The sequence below is a fragment of the Mus caroli genome, unplaced genomic scaffold, assembly GCF_978045245.1.
Source record: "Mus caroli unplaced genomic scaffold, Mus_caroli_1 scaffold_2, whole genome shotgun sequence".
NCBI classification, from domain to species: Eukaryota; Metazoa; Chordata; class Mammalia; order Rodentia; family Muridae; genus Mus; species Mus caroli.
The window spans coordinates 22,657,389-22,679,604 of record NW_028227257.1 but is presented as its reverse complement, the minus strand read 5'-3'; the positions used below and the strand labels follow the sequence as shown (position 1 = coordinate 22,679,604).

The 22,216-nt window shown below is 47.0% G+C and overlaps 1 protein-coding gene and 1 pseudogene across 7 annotated transcripts in view; both read right to left on the bottom strand.

Annotated features, from left to right (window-relative positions):
* The window catches only part of LOC110307435 (protein NDRG3-like), a 38,022-nt pseudogene extending 24,221 nt beyond the window's left edge, over window positions 1-13,801 (bottom strand).
* Window positions 13,802-17,808: 4,007 nt separating this feature from the next.
* LOC110309491 (protein NDRG3) overlaps window positions 17,809-22,216 on the bottom strand; it is a 64,960-nt gene continuing 60,552 nt past the window's right edge. For 5 of the 7 annotated variants that reach the window (XM_021182192.2, XM_085832788.1, XM_085832791.1 and 2 more), the window contains 4 exons: window positions 21,910-21,945; window positions 21,714-21,765; window positions 20,392-20,430; window positions 17,809-19,346 (listed from right to left, as the gene is read on the bottom strand). In XM_021182192.2, the coding sequence (XP_021037851.1) occupies window positions 19,165-19,346; window positions 20,392-20,430; window positions 21,714-21,765; window positions 21,910-21,945 (309 nt within the window). In that variant the 3' untranslated portion in view covers window positions 17,809-19,164. The remainder of the gene's footprint in view (window positions 19,347-20,391; window positions 20,431-21,713; window positions 21,766-21,909; window positions 21,946-22,216) is intronic. The other 2 variants (XM_021182218.3, XM_085832803.1) reach the window with 1 other exon arrangement.

The window sequence follows — 22,216 nt, the reverse complement described above, 5'->3', positions numbered from 1 at the left end:
ACTACCCGGGCATGTGTGGGCTGTTTTGGTATAACTTGGGCTCCTGGAAGTTTTTTTCTGAAGTTATCTGAATAATAGACAATGCTACCCTAGAAAATCCTTTCCTGTCACCCAGGAGAAATTTCACAACGGAAGTCCTTCCGCAGGGTTTGGTGCATTAAGGTGACATTTCAAGTTCTCTTCAAGATCACTTTTTATGGCTTTAGTAATCTTCATAGAAGCCACATCTGGGTCTCTTTATAATGTTCTGTCCTCATTTGTGGATTTCGGGTCCTCTACACACAAAGCAAGTCTTCACACACATGTACCTGGAGCAGCTAGAACTCACAGAACCAACACAAGCCCAGAGCAACACAGGTCATTTAACACAGTCCCCAGCTGGGACCCCTACACCATCTCAGGGACTTCCTGTACCTGTATTTACTGCGAACCTGCTGAGGATGTAGGCTCCTGCTCCAACTCCAATACCAACGATGCTCTTCACACTGAACAAGGCAGATGGACAATTGACAACATCTTACTTCTGTGGCAGCACGGCACAGTGGAGTGAATACAAGCTGGGCTCACAGCCAAGCTCTGACACTTAATAGCTACAAGAACTTGGGCAAGCTCCCTTTACTCTCAAGCTCCAGTGCCCTCCTTACTTGACAAAACCACTGCCTTCTTCAACTCCCTGCCCTCCCACTCTTTTCTTTTCCATTTTTTCTCTCACAAACTTGCCTACTAAGAATTGAATCTAGGGGCTGGTGAGATGGCTCAGTGGGTAAGAGCACCCGACTGCTCTTCTGAAGGTGCGAAGTTCAACTCCCAGCAACCACATGGTGGCTCACAACCACCCGTAATGAGATCTGACTCCCTCTTCTGGAGTGTCTGAAGACAGCTACAGTGTACTTACATATAATAAATAAATAAATCTTTAAAAAAAAAAAAGAATTGAATCTAGGACTGCATGGATACTGGTCAAGTACCCGACCACTAAGCTATATATACCCCAGCAGGCATGATACACATTTTTATAGTTAAATGATATATGCCTAAAATCTAGACTTCATCTACATTGTCCCACTACCTCAAAATCCATCAGCAAATTCTGTCAAGTCTACCTGTGAGTATTGCCACCCACTTCAGTCCATCCCATGGTTTCTTTGAATTGAAGATGCTAAGAATCAAAATCATAGTGTGGTGCTCGCTAGACACTTGCTCTATCCCTGAGCTACACCCCAGCCCACTCTGTCTAGGGCATTTTATTGTGATTGCTTATCAAGGTCAATAGACATAGTTATCGACTCTTCTGTTTTGCTCATTAATTACACTGACAGGGATATACACAGAAGGAGAGTTAGAACAAAAGAACCAAGCCATGGGGCGGCTCAGTGGGGTGACACAGTGGGTCAGTGCAGTGGGGAGAGTCTGTTGACCAGGAGTGGAAGCCTGGCTTTGATTCCTAACAATGGGGGCAGGGAGCCAAAACGGAATACTGTAGACAGAACTCACCTTAAGTGTATGCGAATACAAACCAGTATCTCAGCTAGCTCGTCCAAGGTGGGGTACTGATACCTGAAACCCAGAACTGCTCCTGAATCGGAAAGCACCCACAGTACCCAGACACTAGAAGACCTTGACCAGTCCAGGAGTCTTAGAGAAACACAGGTTTACTTTATTTTATTTTATTTTACTAAAGGCTCAAAGGATGTAATGTGGTGCCTAAAAGCAACTGTGGCGTGCTCCATGATCCTCCATTACTGTTGTGTGAGGAAGAAATAAAATGTCCACACTCTGTGTACCAGAGCAGGCTACAGGAAAAGAACTGGTTAAAGGGCCTACTATGTGCTGCTTCCACACCCTTAACATTCACTTACAGACTCAGGAACGTCCAGTAGTCTGCCAGTCATATTTAGGCAGTTAACTGTAACAGGAAACAACGCTTTCCTGGGCCTATGCATCACTATAAGACTCAGGATCCTCAGAGTAAATGCCCATTTATTTTACTTAGACTTAATACGTTTATTTTATGAATTGCTTATTTATAATATGAACTGATTCTAAAATGGTCAGGCAAGCCCAGAGCTGACCCAGAGGTGGGAGAGTAAGGACAAAGTCACAGATGACAGATCAGAAAGGGAGAGGATATTTTACAATGAGACTCTGTGTGTGTGTGTGTGTGTGTGTGTGTGTGTGTGTGTGTGTGTGTGTGTTAAACAGTCTCCCATGTCTGGTGGCCTCTGCTCCACAACCCCCAGGGCCATCTACTGTACTGTAAGGAGTGGAGTGTCCTCACACCATTGTGCACAAGTGAGAAAACAATCTTGATGGACAGCATGTGGACAAATGACAACTGTATCTGAGGCACAACAGCGTGGACAGAGACAACTAGGATTCTGTGTGACAAGATGTCTTGGGCTATTTCCCTGCACAGTGACTAAGAATCCCACAGGCCTGTTGGATCGAGTGAGCTAACACACAAAGCATTGAATAGTGTGTGGCAGGGCCTGGGTCCCGTGCAGGTGCAGACTCTCCCTTGTCTGGATGCTCACTCTACAGAAGTCACTGGCAAATGCTGCACGAGGGGAAGGGCTCCCTCCTCTCCAAAAGTTGATGGCACCCTGGGGACACTTGGGAGCCTGTGACTGGCAGGCAGAGCAAGTTTAAGATGATGTTGAATGTCAAGGTCAGTCAGGTGGTGTGCCCTTGCCCATCAATGTGGCTTCAGAACAAATGGTTCCCCAGGCGTCCAAAATCCATCCCTAGGGGGGAACTCAGATGGGAAGGCCCTCCCAGAGCAGGGTCAAAGGAGTCTGGGCTCAGCCTATGTATTTGGCGATTTAGGAAGAGACATAAAATGAGAAAAAGAATGAGTCAGGGGACAGAAGAGGGAGAAGTGGGTGGTCTAGACACATGACATGTACCTACAAGGACACAGGTCCTGGCCATGAAGAGGCTTCCTGGGTATGTGAAAACACCCAGGAGCCATCAACACACAAGCTTCTGAGACCAAGGGCACAAAGACAGGCAAGCACCACCACCTGTGGGTGTGAAGCCATGGCAGGGAGGGGAGTGCAGCCTACAGCCTCTTACAGCCCATCCATCTTTTTGGCCTGATGGCTCCCACAGAACTTCTCTGTGGCCTTACTTACCCTGTGGGGAAGAAGGGCACCCCTTCTTGTTGGCCTGGGGCATCCACGTGACAGACAGCAAAGTGCTGGGTGATCTCTTGCATATCCTCAAAGTTGAAGAATATGTTGAAGCAGGACTTATCTATGAGATAAGGATGCCAGTGGGTCAAGTTCCCCAGCTGTCCCTGCTTCCCCTGAGCCCTGCAAAGCTGACCAGCCCCTTCTCCTCAGCAGTCCACTCCAGTGAGGGTCTGCACCCAGCCTGTGCCTCAAGCTGCCCAAGGAGGACTCCATAGGAGGCACCTCACTGACTGGAAGACAACTGGTTCTCAATTCTGTGAGATGGGTTCAGAGCAGAAAGCATCTTGTGGATTTCTGCTGGGTTTCCTGGTGGTGCACAAAATAATCTTCTACCTACAATGCTGTCTGCTATGCACCTTGTCCCCTACCTGATGAGGAAGGACACTGACTTTCCTGGCCCTGGCTAGGGTTATCCTCAGCTGCTGACATCCACCACATGGGTCCTTCTATGGTCAGAGCTGCTGTGTGCATGGAGGAGATGCTGCCTTGTTGTTTATGCTCTTAGCATTGGGCCTTCCTCACTTCTCAGCCCTGGGCTCAGCCCTGGGCTGTCAGCTCTATATAAGCCACCTCTGGAAAGCAGAGCAACAGGAAAGGCAGACATTTGCAAAGTCTGGTCCCCCATCTAGAGCCTAACTCTATACTTTCTGTTGAATAACCACTTGTAAAATGCTTGGTAATTGATTTGGTATGGATTTCAGCTTTGGATATATTTGTAGATGTAAATGAGGCATCTCGGGGCTTGATTTAAAGATGAACATAAAGAAGACTTTGTTTTAGATACACCTAATGCCCATAGCCTGAAGTGATTTTTTTTTTTTTTTGAGACAGGGTTTCTCTGTATAGCTCTGGCTGTCCTGGAACTCTCTGTGTATACCAGGCTGGCCTCAAACTCAGAAATCTGCCTGCCTCTGCCTCCCAAGTGCTGGTATTAAAGGCATGAGCCACCATGCCCGGCCCTGAAGTGACTTTTAAAGTAATTTCTATGTCTTTGTAATTTGGGGACTAACAATGAACAGCAACACACACTGTAACTACAGCAACTGTAGTTCTGCTGGCACTTTGTGTACCTAGCTGTTCTCTGTCAGCACTCAGTGTCAGATTTATAGTATTTTAGATTCTGAATTATTGGATTAAGGCTGTTCAATCTATACCAGGCAGAAATGTCCGTTGGAAGAATAATTTTACTAGTGAATTCAAAACTCTGGACTTTCTAACCTGAGACATAAAATAAAAATCAGACTTCAAGGCTAGACATGGTGCATACTTTTAATTCTAACACTTGGGTAGCAGAGGCAGGCAGATCTCTATAAGTTCAAGGCAAGTCTGGTCTGCATAGTGAGTTCCAGGTCAGCCAGAACTATGTAGAGAGACCCTGTCTCAAAAATACATACATGCGACCTCAGTTCTAATTTATAAAATGTAGTTCCATTTCCCCCAATATACTTGACCCTGCTCATACCGCAGGAATGTTAACCTCCCATTAATAAAAGGAGGGTTTTAAGACAAGAAGAGGCTGGAGAGATGGCTCAGTGGTTAAGAGCACTGACTATTCTTCCAGAGGTCCTGAGTTCAAATCCCAGCAACCACATGGTGGCTCACAACCATCTGTAATTGGAACTGATGCTCTCTTCTGCTGTGTCTGAAGACAGCAATAGTGTACTCATATAAATAAAATAAATTAAAAAAAGAAAAACAAAAACAAGAAGACAAGAAGAGGGATGTGTGTGTTTTATTAGAAGTCTATTATTTGTGCTTTTTTTTTTTTTTTGGACAGGATTTCTCTGTGTAGCTTTGGCTGTCCTGGAACTCACTCTGTAGTCCAGGCTGACCTCAAACTCAGAAATCTGCCTGCCTCTGCCTCCCAAGTGCTGGGATTAAAGGCGTGCGCCACCACTGCCAGGCTGTTATGCTCTTTAATGCAAAGCTTATGCATGCTTGAAGGGAAGCTGTTTGGGGTTGCAGAGAGTTCAGTGCTTAGGAGCACTTATGGCTGTTGCAGAGCACCAAGGTTCAGTTCCAGCACCCACTTCACTGCTCACACTCACCAGTATCTCCAGTTCTGGGGAGCAGAGGGGGTTCAACATCCTCCTCTGACTTCCATGGGTATTGCATGTATGTAGCGCACATATATCTATGCAAGCAAATAATCATACACTCAAAATTAAAATCTTTTCCTTTAAAAAGGGAATGTGCATAATCAGATACATGAAATTGAGCCTCGGGCTGGTGAGATGGCTCAGTGGGTAAGAGCACCCGACTGCTCTTCCGAAGGTCCAGAGTTCAAATCCCAGCAACCACATGGTGGCTCACAACCATCCGTAACGAGATCTGGCGCCCTCTTCTGGAGTGTCTGAAGACAGCTGCAGTGTACTTACATGTAATAAATAAATAAATCTTTAAAAAAAAAAAAAGAAAGAAATTGAGCCTAATATCATGGAATGTCAGGATAACTGGTCTATTTCTCTTCAGTGAATTCCTTATGGTGACATGGACCATACCATGGGGTGTTTCTATGTCATGTTCCTATAAGAAGATAGGGTAAGGTCTTAGAAAGGCTTCATGAACTGTAAGCCCACAAGAGAGATGCTATCATAGATCGTATACCTACTTTCTAAATCTTCTATCTAGCTAGACAACAAACACACAGAAAAAGTCTCACTTTTCATCTCAATAGCTCACTAAGAGCTCAGAAATACATGTTGAAAATAAACTTGTAATTGGTTGTGGGAGGGAGATCAGCCAGTTGGATAAGGAGCCAGGAAAGACTTGGGAGCATAGCTAAGGAAACAGAAACACAAAGTTCTTTCTGGGTAAAGAGTCACAGGCTTCGAAGCTCTGAATGCATGTCTAGCTGCAGATTGTTGCAGTGGTGTGAGAATACATCACTAGAATCAAGCATCCTCTCTCAGATGCTGGCAGGAACCACACTCCGACACCATCTGTGAGCCCTTAGGTAACAGACACCCCAGTGTCAGGATTTCTCACCTGGGAAGCGAGTTAACCTCACAGGGCATTGGCACCACACACAGCCTGCTCCCCATCCCCTCCCAGGCTTCCTGACTGATAACCAGAGAGGCTAGCTGAAGGTTCTTGCTATGACTGTTCCCCCCACCCCAAGAATATAAGATAAGCCTCCCTTTTTTGCCATATGGGCTCTGATTTCTCTCTCTAGAGACTCCCATCCTACTGTTGCCTGTTGGTCTATCTGTGGCATCAATTATTCTTCTAATAAATTATATATTTATCAGTAAATTGTCTCAGACTCCTTTTTATTCTTTTAGACACCCCCTGGTAGGTCTAAAATTGACTATGTAGACCAGGCTGGTTTGGAACTCACAGAGATCTACCTGCCTTTGCCTCCTGATGGTTGCTGGAATTAAAGGTCTGAATCACTGTACCTGGCCTAAGGATTTATTTTATGTGTATATGTGAATTCCTGAATGTTGTGTGTGCTCTATGTGTGTGCCCAATGCCCCTAGAGGCCAGAAGGTGGCACTGGATACCCAGGAATTGAAGTTACAGGAAGTTGTGAGCTGTCAGGTGGGTGCTGGGAACCACACCCTGATCCCCTGCAAGAGCCGTAAGCCTTCTTAAGCACTGAGGCATCTCTCTAGCCCTCAGTATCTACTGAAATGTATATTGGCAGGACTGGAGAGATGGCTCAGAGGTTAAAAGCACTGATTGTTCTTCCAGAGGTTCTGAGTTTAATCCCTACCAACCACATGGTGGCTCACAATCATCTGTCATGGGATCAGATCTCCTTTTCTGGTGTGTCTGACAGCTACAGTGTACTCATATACACAAAATAAATAAATCTTTTTTTAAAAAAATATGCTGCTAACACCAAGAGAGAGAGAGAGAGAGAGAGAGAGAGAGAGAGAGAGAGAGAGAGAGGAAGGAAAGAAGGAAGGAAGGAAGGAAGGAAGGAAGGAAGGAAGGAAAGAGAAAAGAAAGGTATATTTGCATAGAATCTCTCTCCTGTGTTTCACACCATCTGTCCCTTACAGGAGCAATCCTTGGCTGTCACAGTCATAGAATACATTCATAGAATAAAACCTTTGGACCACGCTTCCTAGAGGCAGGAAGGTATCTGGTCATGTGGCCTCAGCATCCCTCTAGGAATTGTGTTTGAGACTGAGAGATCACATCTGTGCCTTGGGGCTTCTCCTGAAACTGGAGTAACCCTGGTAGCTTTTAGGTGGCCTGCCACTACTCTAACTCCTGGTCCTCGGTGTGTGTGCTCTCAAGGGCTGAGACATCCCTGGGCTGCTCCCGGTTTAAGGATGCTGGGCGGTTTGTTCCACATAGCCCATGAGACATGAACTGAAGCAAGGTTAAATTGAGAAGCAGTCAGAGTAGAGCTCAGCTCTGGAAGCAGAGTAAAGCCAGAAAGGTTTGCAGCTGGTGGTGCTGGGTGTGCCTGCATCAGGGAGAATGATGGATGGGAAGAGGGGCAGAATGCCGAGACTCATTCCAATTTTAACATTCCTAAAAAACAAACAGTCGGATTAACTAAAGCATCCCTGCTGATGATATTTGCATCTGTCAGTCTCACATTAGGTAGCAGAGATTTAAAATGCAGAAACCACTGTGCTGAGTGGCAAATGACTTCAATGACAGAGCTTAGGAGCTGGAGGCAGGAGGATCAGAAGTTCAAAGTCATCCTTGGCCAGACCAGGAGTTTGCCTGCATTAGAGAACCTATCTTAAAAACAAACCAAAAGTCTCGCAAAGGCCTTCCAACATAACTGGAACTCAACAGTAAACGGCATCTTTGCTGGGGACACAGGAGTAAGTGTCAGGATGATTGGGCAGGGGTATTTCTCCACAGTATGAGCCCGTGAGATGGCTCAGCACTGGAGGCATTTCGGCCACGCCCGACAACTTGATTTTGATCCTCAGACCTCACTCACGTGGTGAAAGGAAAGAACCAACCAACCAACCAACCAACTAACCCCTTCAAGCTATCCCATGGCTTCTGCACGTGTGCTGTGTGCCCCTCAAGTAAATAGGTACATCCGTAGCCCGGGATGCCCTTGTGTTCATGGCGACCCTCCTGGTCCAGCCTCCCTCCAATCCAGGAGGCTTCACACTCACTTGTTCGTTGATGTTTGATGAGATAGTATTGCTGAACAGTTCAGGCCTCCAATTCATGATCACCCTACCCCAGCCTCCCAAGGGCACCACCTCTGTGTATCACCAACCCTCAGCCCTAGGCTGGAGTAGATAGGTAAAGTCAGGCATGCTGCTTCCTGCTGCTGCTTTCTTTTGTGGAAGACATTGATGGTTAAACACGATGGGAGAGACATGGGGTAGAATCAGATGTGAGCTGATGTAGAGGAAAGCACAGGGTTTGTGAAGGAGAAATTAAAATAAACTCTTGTGGCTGCATGAACTTTTTTTTTTTTTTACATAAAAATGGAGAACAGAAAAGAATTTAAAAAGGAGAGGATGGGGATATGTTGAGGTACATGGGAGGAGCGGGACGAAAGCGTTGGGGTAGATATGTTCAAGGTATAGTGCTTAAATAGATGAAATTGCCAGAGAGAGAGAGAAAGGAAGGAAGGAAGGAAGGAAGATAGGAAGGAAGAAGGGAGAGAGGGAAGGAGGGAGGGAGGGAGGAAAGAAGGAAGGAAGGAAAGAGAAAATAAAAGAAATCCCAATTGAGGAGACAGACCGGTTGGAAAGCATAGACAAGCATAAAGGATGCACAGGGAAAGGGCAGACAGACAGAGCAAGGGCTCTGTTTCTTGTGGCTGCAGTGTGTGGTGCAGAGAGGAAGCAGAGACCACATCCAGAAAGGAAGCCGACTATTCCTGGTGAAGAGTCTGGCAGCTTCAGGGCACACAGGGCACACAGGGCAAGCCTGCAGCTCCGTGTGTCTTAAATCCACTGGGGTCGGAGTCTGCAGAGACAGCTCAGTGGTTAAGAGCATTTGCAGCTCTTGAAGAGGACCCAGGTTCAGGTCCCACCACCAGCCTGGAGGTTCGTAGCTGATTGCAGTTCCAGCTCCAGAAGGTCTGACATGCTGTTCTGCACGTCCTGCGCATCAGGCATGCACACTGTACACATACACACAGGCACACAAAATAAAAATAAATTTGTCTTAAAATCCAGTGGAGAATTTGGTGTTAGAGTGACTACTACTCCTTTGTGACAAGTCAGCACTAAAAAAAAAATCCATTTTTACACACACACACACACACACACACACAGACGGGGGTGGGGTGGGTGGAGAGACCCCTCAGAGAACTATACAAGGAACTATCTTGATAAAGGGATTGTTGCTTGAGACTGAACTATTCTGGGGACCTAAAAACAAGGACCAGTCACAAATCTGGCGGCACCTCGCCATCATTGTTTCTGGGTGTGAGACAGCCATGTGAGATGAGCATGAAGAGACAGCAGCTCACACCTGGACATATGATAAGGTTGGTAGCATGAAGCTTGGACAGTTAAGGCCACAGTAGTCGGTGGCTCGCCCTCTGTGGAGAGATCAGATCCTTCACTGTGATAACCGATCCCCAATACTACTCAGAAACCCTTGCCAGTGGTCAGTATGTGATAAAGTTTGAAATTCTAGCTGGGCGTGGTGGCGCACGCCTTTAATCCCAGCACTCGGGAGGCAGAGGCAGGCAGATTTCTGAGTTTGAGGCCAGCCTGGTCTACAGAGTGAGTTCCAGGACAGCCAGGGCTACACAGAGAAACCCTGTCTCGAAAAACCAAAAAAAAAAAAAAAAAAAAAAAAAAAAAAAAAAAAAAAGGTCTGAAATTCTGTCAGCTTAATGCCTGCATGCTGAGTATTTCAAAGCTCAAGTGTAGGAGAGGTTTGATTTGCACAGTTGTCCCCCTGGTGGGTGAGACATGGGGACACCGTGACCGATCTTCAGTGTAGATGTTTGGTTCTCCAAACACTCAAGAGAGCCCTCTTTGTTTAGACATAAACCAGCCCTTGGTATTCAGGTTGTGGGAGAGGGAGAGGTCTGTAGTGAGGATCCACTTGCTCCACAGGTTGAAATGCAAAATGTGACTACCAGGGGCTCCTGGTAAACACAGAAAGGAGCTCTTAGGGTGGAGGCAAATGTCAGACATCCGGCCCTTGATTGGTCCAGGCTTAGCACCTCTCAGAAGGGAAGCAGGCCAAGAGACCTAACTCAACAGATCGCCCCACCCCCAACACTGGCTTTGATGTTTGTAGATATAGGAGGAGGAGCTCCAGACTCCCCCTGCCCTGCATGGGGCAGAGCTCCAGCCTCCCCCTGACCCATGGCTCCTTTTCCTCTGCTTTCACTTTTAGTATAGCTTTTATTTCTAAAAAGCTTTTTTGTTCTTGTTTTCTTCCTATGACTGTCTTTGGAGTTGTTTTAGACAAGCTCTAGCTGTGAGCTCATGGCTGGCCTAAAGGTGAACCTGCTGCTACTGCCTCCCAGGTACTGGGGTTTGTATGTATGAGACACCACAGTCTGATTTTGACATATGTTTTCTTACTTAAAGAATTACATAATTTTGTTTGTTTATTTATTTATTTATTTATTATAGTGTGTGGGCGAGGCAATGTGTGCCATGGTGTGTGTGTGTGGCAGCAAGAGGACAACTTGCAGGAATTGCTTCTCTCCTCCTGCCACGTGGGACACAGGAGTTCAACCCTCCAAGTCTCTTCTGGTGACATACTTCCTCTAGCAAGGCTCTACCTCTTAAAGGTCTCCCCAGACAGTACCACCAACTGAGAGCCGAGTGAGCCTATGCGGGTGGGGGGTCACTACTCAAAGCACCACAGTCATTAAGCTCCATACTGCCCTGGGGCCCAGGACTGGGCAGCATCTCTCTGCAGGTCTCCATCCTTCTCACCAGTCCAACTTTGCAGCTTCCCATCCACACAAGCCAATCTTTATACATATGCATGTGTGTGCATAGCCACATGCACACATGATTGTTCCTGTTACTCTAGAGAACCCGACTATTCTAGTCAAACTCTAAATCAAGATGTGATTTTAGAAGACATTTATATAATACTGAACCCAGTTGCAGGAAAAACTGCATGTTATCTCTAGATCCTGGACTCTACTGTATACAAGTGTTTGGATATAATATAATACATAGACAGGAGACTAGGGAAGGGCTAGAGACAGAAGACAGAGACAAGGGAGGAAGGACAAGATGCAGAAAATGGATACAAGTTATGAAAAAGAGTTGCTTTTTTTCTAGTTTTAACTCTATCATGGATTTTTCCTTTTGTGTATGTGGAGATGCATAAAATGTTATTTTGAGTGAAAGTGTAAAATCCAAAGGGAAGCTCTACGACTTCTGAATGGCTGTTCTAATTGTGTAGGAGTTCACTGAGATGGACAGACTTTGCATCAGGCAAGGGCTTGTTTGAGTGGTTATGTTAATGCATGTGATTTTTTTTTTTTAAATTTTATTTTATTATATGTGAGTACACTGTAGCTGTCTTCAGATGCACCAGAAGAGGGCATCAGATCTCATTATGGGTGGTTGTGAGCCACCATGTGGTTGCTGGGATTTGAACTCAGGACCTTCGGAAGAGCAGTCAGTGCTCTTAACCACTGAGCCATCTCACCAGCCCCCACATGTGATATTTTTATTTGTAAATTCTACAATACAGTGATTTTAATTTTAAAAAGCAAGCATTTATGGGCTGTTTTGGTTAATAAGAATTAGATCTATACCTATAATTTTGACATAAAAATATTAAAATTCCTAGGATCATTTGTTTATGCAGTTATCTTAAATGCTGGGACTTTTGCTCACGGATATCTTAGAAAATTATTCTTTTTATTAATATTTATTTATTTTATGTGTATGAATACACTGTAGCTATCTTCAGACACACCAGAAGAGGGCACCAGATCTCATTACAGATGGTTGTGAGCCACCATGTGGTTGCTGGGAATTGAACTCAGGACCTCTGGAAGAGCAGTCAGTGCTCTTAATCGCTGAGCCATCTCTGCAGCCCCCTAGAACATTGTTATTCTCCTTCATATACACCTGAAGACATTAAGTCAATAAACTGTGGTAAACCTGTATATCTCTATTTGTTTTATCACTTTCATGATAGTCAAACTTTCGAATCAACCTAAGTGTCCATGAACAACTGAATGGAAGAAGAAAAAGGGTCATGTACACTCAATGGAGTTTCATTTGTTTATAATGAATAACGTTATCATTTTCAGGAAAATGTATACAGATAGAAATCACTGTGCTTCATAAAATAAGTGAGACATAGAGGTTGCATGTTTTCTCTCATTGGTGGAACATGAGTTACACAAATCCATGAGTGTGTACACATATACAAACTCACCACACACATACACTCACGCACGCGTGCATGTGCACACACACACACTTTGATATGAAAGTAGAAAGGAAGAGGGAAGATTGGAGAGGTGAAGAGAAGCAATGGAGCCAGGTGGTGGTGGTGCACATCTTCAATCCCAGCACTTAAGAGGCAGAGGTAAGCAGATCTCTGTGAGTTCAAGGCCATTCTGGTTTACAGAGCAAATTTCAGGACAGCCAGAACTACAGAAACCCTACCTTGAAAAACCAAGAACAAGGGGGTGGGGGTGGGGCTAATGGAGAATGAATATGATCAAAGTACTTACCACAAGTATGAGCTACATTTTTATTTTAGCCAAGAGAACCTAGAACCTACACCCACACAAGTGCTGGAGTCTGATGCAGAAGGAGTGTGAGTTCAAAGCAAGTTTGTCTGTAATAGCAAGTTCCAGACCAGCCTAGACTAAACAGCAAGAATATGTATGTATGTATGTATACATGCATGCATGTATGCATGTATCCATGCAAGTATATATGTATGTATGCATGATGCATATGAAACAAGGGACTGGAGAGATGTCTCTGAGACTAAGTGCTCTCATTGCTCTCGTAGAGCACAAACTGTGGTTCCTAGCACCCATGTCAGATGGCTTATAAGTGCCTATAACTCCAGCTACAGGGATCCAGTGTCCTAGCATCTATTACTATGTGTATTTATGTGCATCCCCCCATAATTAAAATAAACACATATATACAGTAGGAAAACCGATTTTGTGTCAAGTATTTCACAGCACCTCTTAGTTTGAGAATTTCCTGCAACAAACAACATAAATATCCTACTTCTATACTATAAATAAGGTAGCCACTCGATCCACTGAATGCTTCACTGATAGACAGTGTGACCACAGAACTATTTTATGTGTGCAGGCTGGAGATGAAATCCATGGCTTCCTGTGTGCTAACCAGGTGCTCCACTGCTGAAGTCCTTACCCAGCCACTCATATTTACTCTCCTTTCTGCTTCTTGGATGTTCTTACCACTACTCAACTGAAGCCAGGAGACTTTGTCTGGCTCACAGGGCAGGGTATTTTATTCATAGGCTGTCATTGAAACTTGGGGCTGTATAGGGGTTGTTGGCCAAAGTCCCAGAGGTAGTAAGATCTAGGTTTATAGTGACTCATGATGCCTGGGAAGGGCCTGATGATCCCATAGCTATGACCTACCTGCTTGCAGGTCTCTGGCCTGGACCAGAGGAACTGGAGCCTGGGCTCAACAGACTTTTTTTCCTCTGCTGGGCATTCGTCCCATCATTCCTCAGCAGGCTCTCAGAAGCACACTGCCAAGAGAAACCAGAAAAGACAGCGACTGAGGGGACACAGCCCATAGATACAGCTAGGATCCAGACACTTGACCAACACCAGGAGTAACCCCTCCTGTTAGGGTCAAGCCTCAGCCCTTTCTTCATAGGCAGACACTGCCAGCAAGCTGTAGGTGGTTGCTTTGAGTTATTCTTTCCTAGGCTGTGGCTTTGCTCCACTCTGAAGAATACTGCTGGTCTCTGATACCTCGGTGTAGGAGCTTTGTAGTTGTGTGTGTGTGTGTGTGTGTGTCCCTTCCATGGGTTAGCCTGCATTTCCCTTTCTCTTTGGGTCTGGACCTCACCCTCTCTCACGAAGCTCCCCAGAAATCCTCAGCCTTTGCTGCTGCTCCTCCTTTATATTCTGGTGGCCTGGGGAACCATTCCTTAGGCCTGGGGTCACATTTTGCTAGTTGGTGGCAGGGATAGTCATAAGACACTGAGGTCTCTGTGGGCATGCAGGGTCCGTGGCTGGGGTTAGAGATGGGCCAAGGGAGAAGAACCAAGAGGGCTTGGGATAAGACTCACATACAGAAGGGACACTGAATACAACAGAGAAGGCCAAAAGCACAGAGTAAGGTTGCTGAGAGTCTGTCAGTCTAGGTGACATAGTGGGACTGACAGACAAGGCTCTGAGGGACTGACTGGCCCTTCTGGGTGTCCCTTTCCTCATCTGAGAAGTGGGGATAGCCACACCCAACATTTGGGTTTGAAAGATAGTGCCCTGGAAAGCCAGCCCTGGGACCACACTTCCTTCCTGGTGTTAAATACCTTTGTGATAAGTTTTTTCCAGGAACTCTTCCTTCTTCAACGGCTTTGTTGGGTTCCTTCCAAGTTTTAATTATATACTCACTTTTTAGAAGTTTTCAAATATTTCTTTTTAAAATGACACTATGCACTGAGGATTATTTCCCCAGGCTGTCTCCAAACATCTGGGTTTAAGTGAACCTTGTGAAACATTTGAATGTTTGTTTCATCTTTCGTTGCCCTGTTTCATCTTTCATTGCCCCATGTACTGGCTAGTTTTGTGTCAACTTGACACAGCTGGAGTTATCACAGAGAAAGGAGCTTCAGTTGAGGAAATGCCTCCATGAGATACAACTGTAAGGCATTTTCTCAATTAGTGATCAAGGGGGAAAGGCCCCTTGTGGGTGGGACCATCTCTGGGCTGGTAGTCTTGAATTCTATAAGAGAGCAGGCTGAGCAAGGCAAGGGAAGCAAGCCAGTAAAGAACATCCCTCCATGGCCTCTGCATCAGCTCCTGCTCCCTGACCTGCTTGAGTTCCAGTCCTGACTTCTTTCAGTGATGAACAGAAGTGTGGAAATGTAAGCTGAATAAACCCTTTCCTCCCCAACTTGCTTCTTGGTCATGATGTTTTGTCCAGGAATTGAAACCCTGACTAAGACACCCCACAATCCCGTGTTCCTGTTCTCAATTTTCAGTGAGGCCCACAAAAGGCCCTACACATATATCAACAGTGTCTTAGATAATTCTGCTTTTCCAACACTATGGTAAGTGTTTCCAGTGAAGGGGCTGGGTTCTTTAACCTTTTTCAGATAGTCTTATTACTTTCAGCAGGACAAGATGTAATTTAACCTGTTTGGTTCCATTCAGCTGGCCAGGCACTGCCAAGGGTTTACGGTTGGCAGGAGCAGCTCACAGACTAGCATGAAGACACAGTGGGTGTCTTCCTTACCATAGAGACACACGTTGCCTGGATGAGGGCGTTGCTCATTAATGCCATGGGATGACATCCAAGTCCTGGAATTGTCCCTACTGAGTAGAGACAGGGCCTTGTAGGGATGACAATTCCTCTATGCTAGCCCCCAACCCAACCTGTCTTGCAGCCCTGTCATCATCTGAAGAAACAGCATTTGTCTTTGCTGCCTCTGTGCTGGAGCTCAGTATCCACAGCACAGAGTTCAGGAACACTGTACTGGCTGGTTTTATATGTCAACTTGACACAACTTGGAGTTATCACCAAGAAAGGAGCCTCCCTTGAGGAAATGCCTCCATGAGATCCAGCTGTAAGGCATTTTCTCAGTTAGTGATCAAGGAGCAAGGCCCCAGCCCATTGTGGGTGGTGCCATGCCTGGGCTGGTGGTCCTGGGTTCTATAAGAAAGCAAGCTGAGCAAGCCATGGGAAGCAAGCCAGTAAGCAGCACCCCTCCAGGGCCTCTCTGCATTAGCTCCTGCCTCCAAGTTCCTGCCTTGTGTGAGTTCCTGTCCTGACTTCCTTTGGTGATGAACAGCAGTATGGAAGTATAAGCTGAATAAACCCTTTCCTCCCCAACTTGCTTCTTGGTCATGATGTTTTGTGCAGGAATACAAACCCTGACTAAGACAAACACCAAGCAGGCTGGTGCCCAGGATTGGCTCTGGACAGCCCCTTCCTCTCAGACTTTGGGGACTCGGCAGCTTTGATGAGGATGGTGGTTCTGCTGCCTCCTGGAGGCTGGCATTTGCTCACTGCCAGGGCAACTCTCCCATCTGAGCTGCCCCGAGGATGAGGTTCAGGCTTAAGTGCATGGCTTTATGCCTGCCATGGGTAGCATGGGGGACTAACTTAGAGCAGCTGTGTGACCTCAGACACAGCATGCAGCTTGGGGTGTCTCTTGTGATGAGGGCTCCTAACGCTGACTCGGGCTCACTTTGCAGGGTAAGAGGGAGGATTGGAGGTGGTCAACTTTCTTGCTCTACTGCAGCAAGACCACAACCTTTAGGACCCTTGGGCCACAGCTGGACCCCTCCGGGACTCTGCAACATTCTCTTCCTGGTCTGGCCAAGGCATGGTAACTACTGGGGAAGATGTGGCCCAGGCAGTGGCAGTGAGGCTGAAGACAAACATGCTGGCCACGTTTGCACAAGAGATCAGATCACTTGGCCCACATCTGAGCAACATCCTCTGTGCTTAGGCGCTGTCTGTGGTGTCCCGGCGACAGGGTGGGCAGAGTGCTGGGGAAAGGCACCCAGGCTGCCCTGCTTCTCTCTAACCCCCTTTTCACTGCGATGACCTTGTGTGGAGGATGAGCTGCCTGCTGCTCAGGCAGAGGTGAGACAGTGCAGGGCTGGGAGGGCCGTCTTGTCTCCTGGGATTTTGTGGGCTCTTTTGTCTTGTTCTAGAGCTTGGACCTGATCCAAAGGGCCCACTCATATCTGTTCCTAGCTCCACTCCTTTTCCTACTGAGGATCTCCTGAGAGAGCAGCTGTATGTAGATGCAGCAGCCGGCAGTGCCTTGGGAGGACGATGCAGAGTTCTCTCTTCAGTCAGGTTAGAAGCTTGTGGTCCAGGGCCGTCGGTCTGTATGGCAAGTGGGGAGTCCAGAAGGACCAGCAGGCGTATGAGGGCATGCTGGATAGAAGAATGTAAGTCTCCAGGAGGCAATCAGATGGGGCGAGCAGACTGTGTTTCTATGGAACCTTAGAAACCTGTCATAACCACCAGCTCCCCTCCTGAGATAAGCAAAGCCCACCTCCATTCTCAGAGTGGCCATTCTTTCTACCCCATACGAGATGTGGCCTCCTAAAACTATTCCTTAGAGGACGGGGTATAGCAGCTGCTGGAGAATTATAGCCTGTATCTTAACAGGAACCCAGGAAAGTGTTTATAAATTATCACATGGCAGTGGGACCAGGAATTCCAGAGATGGTGGGACATAAGAAATGGATCAGCCTCCTCGGGCTCCGGCTCCTTCTCTTCACAAACAGCACTGCCCAGCTTCTTGGGAGTTTTGAAGGGAGCAGGACATGTCATGCAGATGGGAGTTCAGCAGGTCTCCCTTCACTGGCTATAAGATCTCAAACACATTATTTATTCTAAAGTCTCCACTCCTCTCTCTTCTAAGAGTTACTGAACGGGATAAGTAATCACAGGTAAGAAAATGCACAGCCTAGAACCAGTGAAAGAAACCCACCCAAGCCCTGGAGAGTCGCTTTAGAGAAATAACACCAGCAGCCGGGTAACAATGAGACATATACAGCTTTATTTAATCTGTAAAAAGTCACACTCTGGCAGAGTGACGCCTTTCTTATCTTAGCAGAAAGCAAGGAGTGTGTGAAAAACCTTTTCTTCAGATTTGGAACCATAGGACCCTGGCTGGGCTCACATCTGGATACTTCCAGAGTCCTTGTGTGTGGCAGCTTCCTCCCAGAGGGTCTCCCTGGCTGGTATGACCCCTCATCAACAACAGACAGGGGGGCAAAAATATTTCTACCTGGACAGGGCTGCCCTGAGTGTGTCCCCTTCCCTCCGATAAAGGGACATTACATACTTATGACCTTCCTGGAAAGTCACCTTCAAGGTGTCTTGGCTTCCATTTTGTCATCTGACATCATGATGGTGTGCTAATGGTCCTTCCTCTTCCCCAGTAAGACCCCCACCATCGATGGCATTTTTAAATATCACTCCATTTTTTCTGGAACTGAGGGATGGAGAACTGCTCTACATCAGACTTCCTGCAGATGCGTGGGTGTCTGGTAAGTGCAATCAGACGCTACAGGGATGGAGCACTTTCTCTCTGCAGAGTGAAGCCTGGTGCTCTGTTTTCCAGCTTTCTTGGCTATCTAGAGCTTAGGCCAGTTCTCTGGAGAAAACGCCGTGGTGCACCAGACATCATTCACAGGCTTCCGATCTATCCCTCTGACTCACACAATGACAGAGATGGATCCACGTGGACAGGGGAGGTGACTGCCACCCTGCCTGCCTATCTGTGTAATAGTTATCCCTTCTACTGGTCAAGGCAGTCAATGGCCCACACAGTAACTACAGTTTTGCATATTCCTCAGACCTGCTCTCTCCTGAAATCACTCTGCAAATACTGTTTGTTGTCCAAGTGGAACCAAAATCCAATCTTGTGGCCCAACCCACCCAGATATCCACTCTGCATATTTCCCTTAAAAAAATGCCACTGAGGATTCACAAAAAGTCCCTTTGCAGAAGCACTACAAGAAAGCATGTCTAAAGTCACAGAAGTGTGCACACACAGACACAGACACGCGTGCTCGCACACACATGGAGTTGGGAATTAAAGAATCTCATCAGATACATATTTGAGGGAGCATAGGGAAAGGCTGGCAAGAGAAGATATGGAGGTCAGGTCAGATGGAGGAAATGTTGGAATGTTACAGTAATGGCATGGGTGAGGCTCTGGTACACAGAGAGGGTGGAGAGAATGACACTCTCGGCTACTAGAGAGAGATGCTGTGGCCATGCGTGAGTGAAAGGAAGTAGGGGCCAGCTGACGGAATGAAATGTTCTATTACGGAGTGGTCATTTCAAGGAGGAGGGACTTGCATGGTCCAGGGGAGGAGATCTGCTTAGCAAGACACTTCCATGGTCTGGTGTCTGTCCAGGACATCAGGGGACTCACAGGATTCTTGAGTTCCATCTGACTGATTGCTGGTCACAGACCTGCTAAAGGGACTTTCTCCAGAGCCAATGCTACTTGAGGTGGAGTGGGTTCGTGATCGGGCGAGCCGGGTCATGCTGGCAGATGGTACTGTAACAAAGAACCAAGAGGTCAGGAGGAGGAGCCTGGTGGAGCTCAGATACTCTACAAGGTTCAGCAAAGATGTTCCCTTTCCCAGCCCCCCTAAGATGGCGCCCAGGGTGACATAAGGTCCCCCCACTCTGCACTATCTGCTGCAGGTGAGTGACTGTATGGAAGGCTGCTTTGACCCTCTGCATCTGTATTCTCCTCAGAGTCTCCTTTAGAGTAGGACGGGAAACCCTACAGAGTAGAGCCTCTTAGCTGTGCCCACGCCATTCATACAGTGATTAGGAGGTGGCTCTGGGAACAGACACTGGTCAGCAAAACCTGCAGTGCATGCAAGACTAATCCAAAGAAAGAACAACAAACCACACAAGTAGGAAGGTATTTCACAAACACAGTGCAAGCCCGATACAACAAGACTACCATCCGTGTCCACAGGCTACTGTTGCCCTCTGGGTAGGAGACACGGATGGGGAGAGGGGAGAGAAGGTGTTTTGGAGCTGATCTCTACACAGGGATGAGGGACGGGTTGTTGGGTTCAGGGACTGAGAGGGGAGGGACTCTGGGGATGTTTAATTTAGACTCCTTTTTTGCTACTGTTACTACTTTGACTGTAAGATCCTTTCAGTATTAGCATGGCCTGCACAGGGCCTTACCGGAAATGACTCACTATCTATTATTCTAGATCATCAGTCATTTCCCTGTTCGTTACTGGGATCAAAGGATACCATTATCTGCTCACAGATGCTATTTTACCTTGAGTCAAGGATTAGCAAACAGGTAGTTGTGGTGGCAGTGAGAGAGGGGCCCTCCCTGCTGAGCTTTTGCTGGGGCTGTCACCCTGGCTGAGGGGGAGAGGCTGCCTGGGCAGTTCTATGGAATCCTCTTTTCTTCCAGGGAGCAGGCCTGCTCTGTAGGGTTAACTCAGAACACACTGAGCCCTGTTCTATCGGGCTCTCACTGTACAGGGAAACCGCGGACATGCGGCAGGCAGCCAATGCAGCAGGAAGAGCAAAGTTGGGAGGCGGGCAGGGCCAGCACAAGAAGGTACCTGACTCGCTGCTGAGGTGACTGAGCTGCACATACGGGACTGGAAGCAGGATGGACACAGGAAAAGGCAGGTTAGTGACCCACAAGGACTAAGTGACAACCTTGGCTGCCTAGATGATGCTAACAGGATATTTGGCCAGGGATGAACGTTTCTGTCAAGGTCCCAGAGAAGAGTCTGATGTATGCACTTTAATGCCATGACTCTCAACAGACCAGGGAACCTATTCCACCCTCATCCTATACAGTCACCCTACCCTGGACTAGGACCCAGCTGCATCGTCAGGTATTTTTGGGAAAGGATGAGAACAGGCAAGGAGGGGACTCTTCCTCCTGATGAGCCAGAGGGCTGTGTGTGGGCTCGGTTGGTAGCAGCTCACAGACGGGGACAACATAGCCACTCTCGACAAGACACACATGGTCTTCCTGTCAGCTACAGTTCTGAACCCAGGGCCCAACTTCTGAGGCAGCTCTCAATGGTCACCATCCAATGGACAAAGATGGAAATACTGCCTGCTAGGCAGAGTTCTGTACTGGGGTTAAAACCCTCGAGAAGTGTAAATTTCTGTGACAAATGAGAAAGTTCAGGGGTCTGAGAGGTAAAAACCCAACACGGCAGCACATGACATACACACATGTGTGGACATGACACACACATGTGTGGACATGACATACACACATGTGTGGACATACACTGCCAGCTCATCTCTTGGCAGAACAGATTTTACTAATGACACTCCTCTTTCCTCCTGGAGTTTCTACTTTGTTTCTGTGGGCACGAAGTACATCTGCTGGGTTCAGATGTACCACATGCTCTGACTCATGGCTAAGGCAGTCAAAGCCTCAGTGGTTAAGATGTGAGCCCGGAGTCAGACGCTGAGGGTCAGCCACGGCTATGCTGTTTACTGGCTGCCCTAGGAGGCAATGCTCAACATTCTTGAGCCTCAGCGTGCTCAATGCCACTTCCTAAAGACAAGTATGGTAGCACATACCTTTAATCCCAGCACTTGGGAAGCAGAGGCAGGGGGATCACTGAGTTCGAGGCCAGCCTGGTCTACAGAGTCAGAGTTCCAGGACAGCCAGGGCTACACAGATACCCAGTCTCAAGGAACAAAAGAAAAGAAACCAACAAAATCAGTCTTAGTCTGAGGACATTTAGCTGTCCGCCTAACACATGCACAGATGGACGATCGCTCTGTACTCTGTTGTTCTCTACCTGAAGGCTGACAAGCACACGGGGCATGTCCTGACAACTGGGGCCTCCTAGATGTAAACTTACCCTATTACCTATACATTTATAATAAATAGAAAACGTATACTACTCACTGTAGCCCATTCCCTGCAAAAAGTACTTGAAGGCCTCGGTGAGCTTCCCAGGCTATGGGGACAAACAAAGACGGCATTAATTTCTGCATAGGTAGAGAGGGAGCAATGTGTGTATGTGTGTGTGTGTCTGTGTGTGTGTATATATGTGTGTGTGTGTGTGTATGTGTGTAACTATTATGAACACTTCCTTCCTTACCTGAACTACTTGGGGCAGTCCTCCACAGTCTGCCATCTAGAAGAGGAAGAACACCTAAGTCAGTGGACCTCCCCTGAGCCGAGTGCCCTCACCATCCCAAGTCCAAAGGGCAGGGCTTAATGGTAGGCTCCTTGATGCTTAACTGCATCATCTTTGGATCACTTCAGTTCGCTCTATGCCTTGGCATTGGCAATACCTGAGAGGGACACTCAGGCTGCCCATCCACAGGATGCTAAGGCTTGGCTTTCAGGCCTCTCTTTGGGCTGGCAGTGTTGCCAGCTACACCATTCACCCTGGCCTTGCTTGT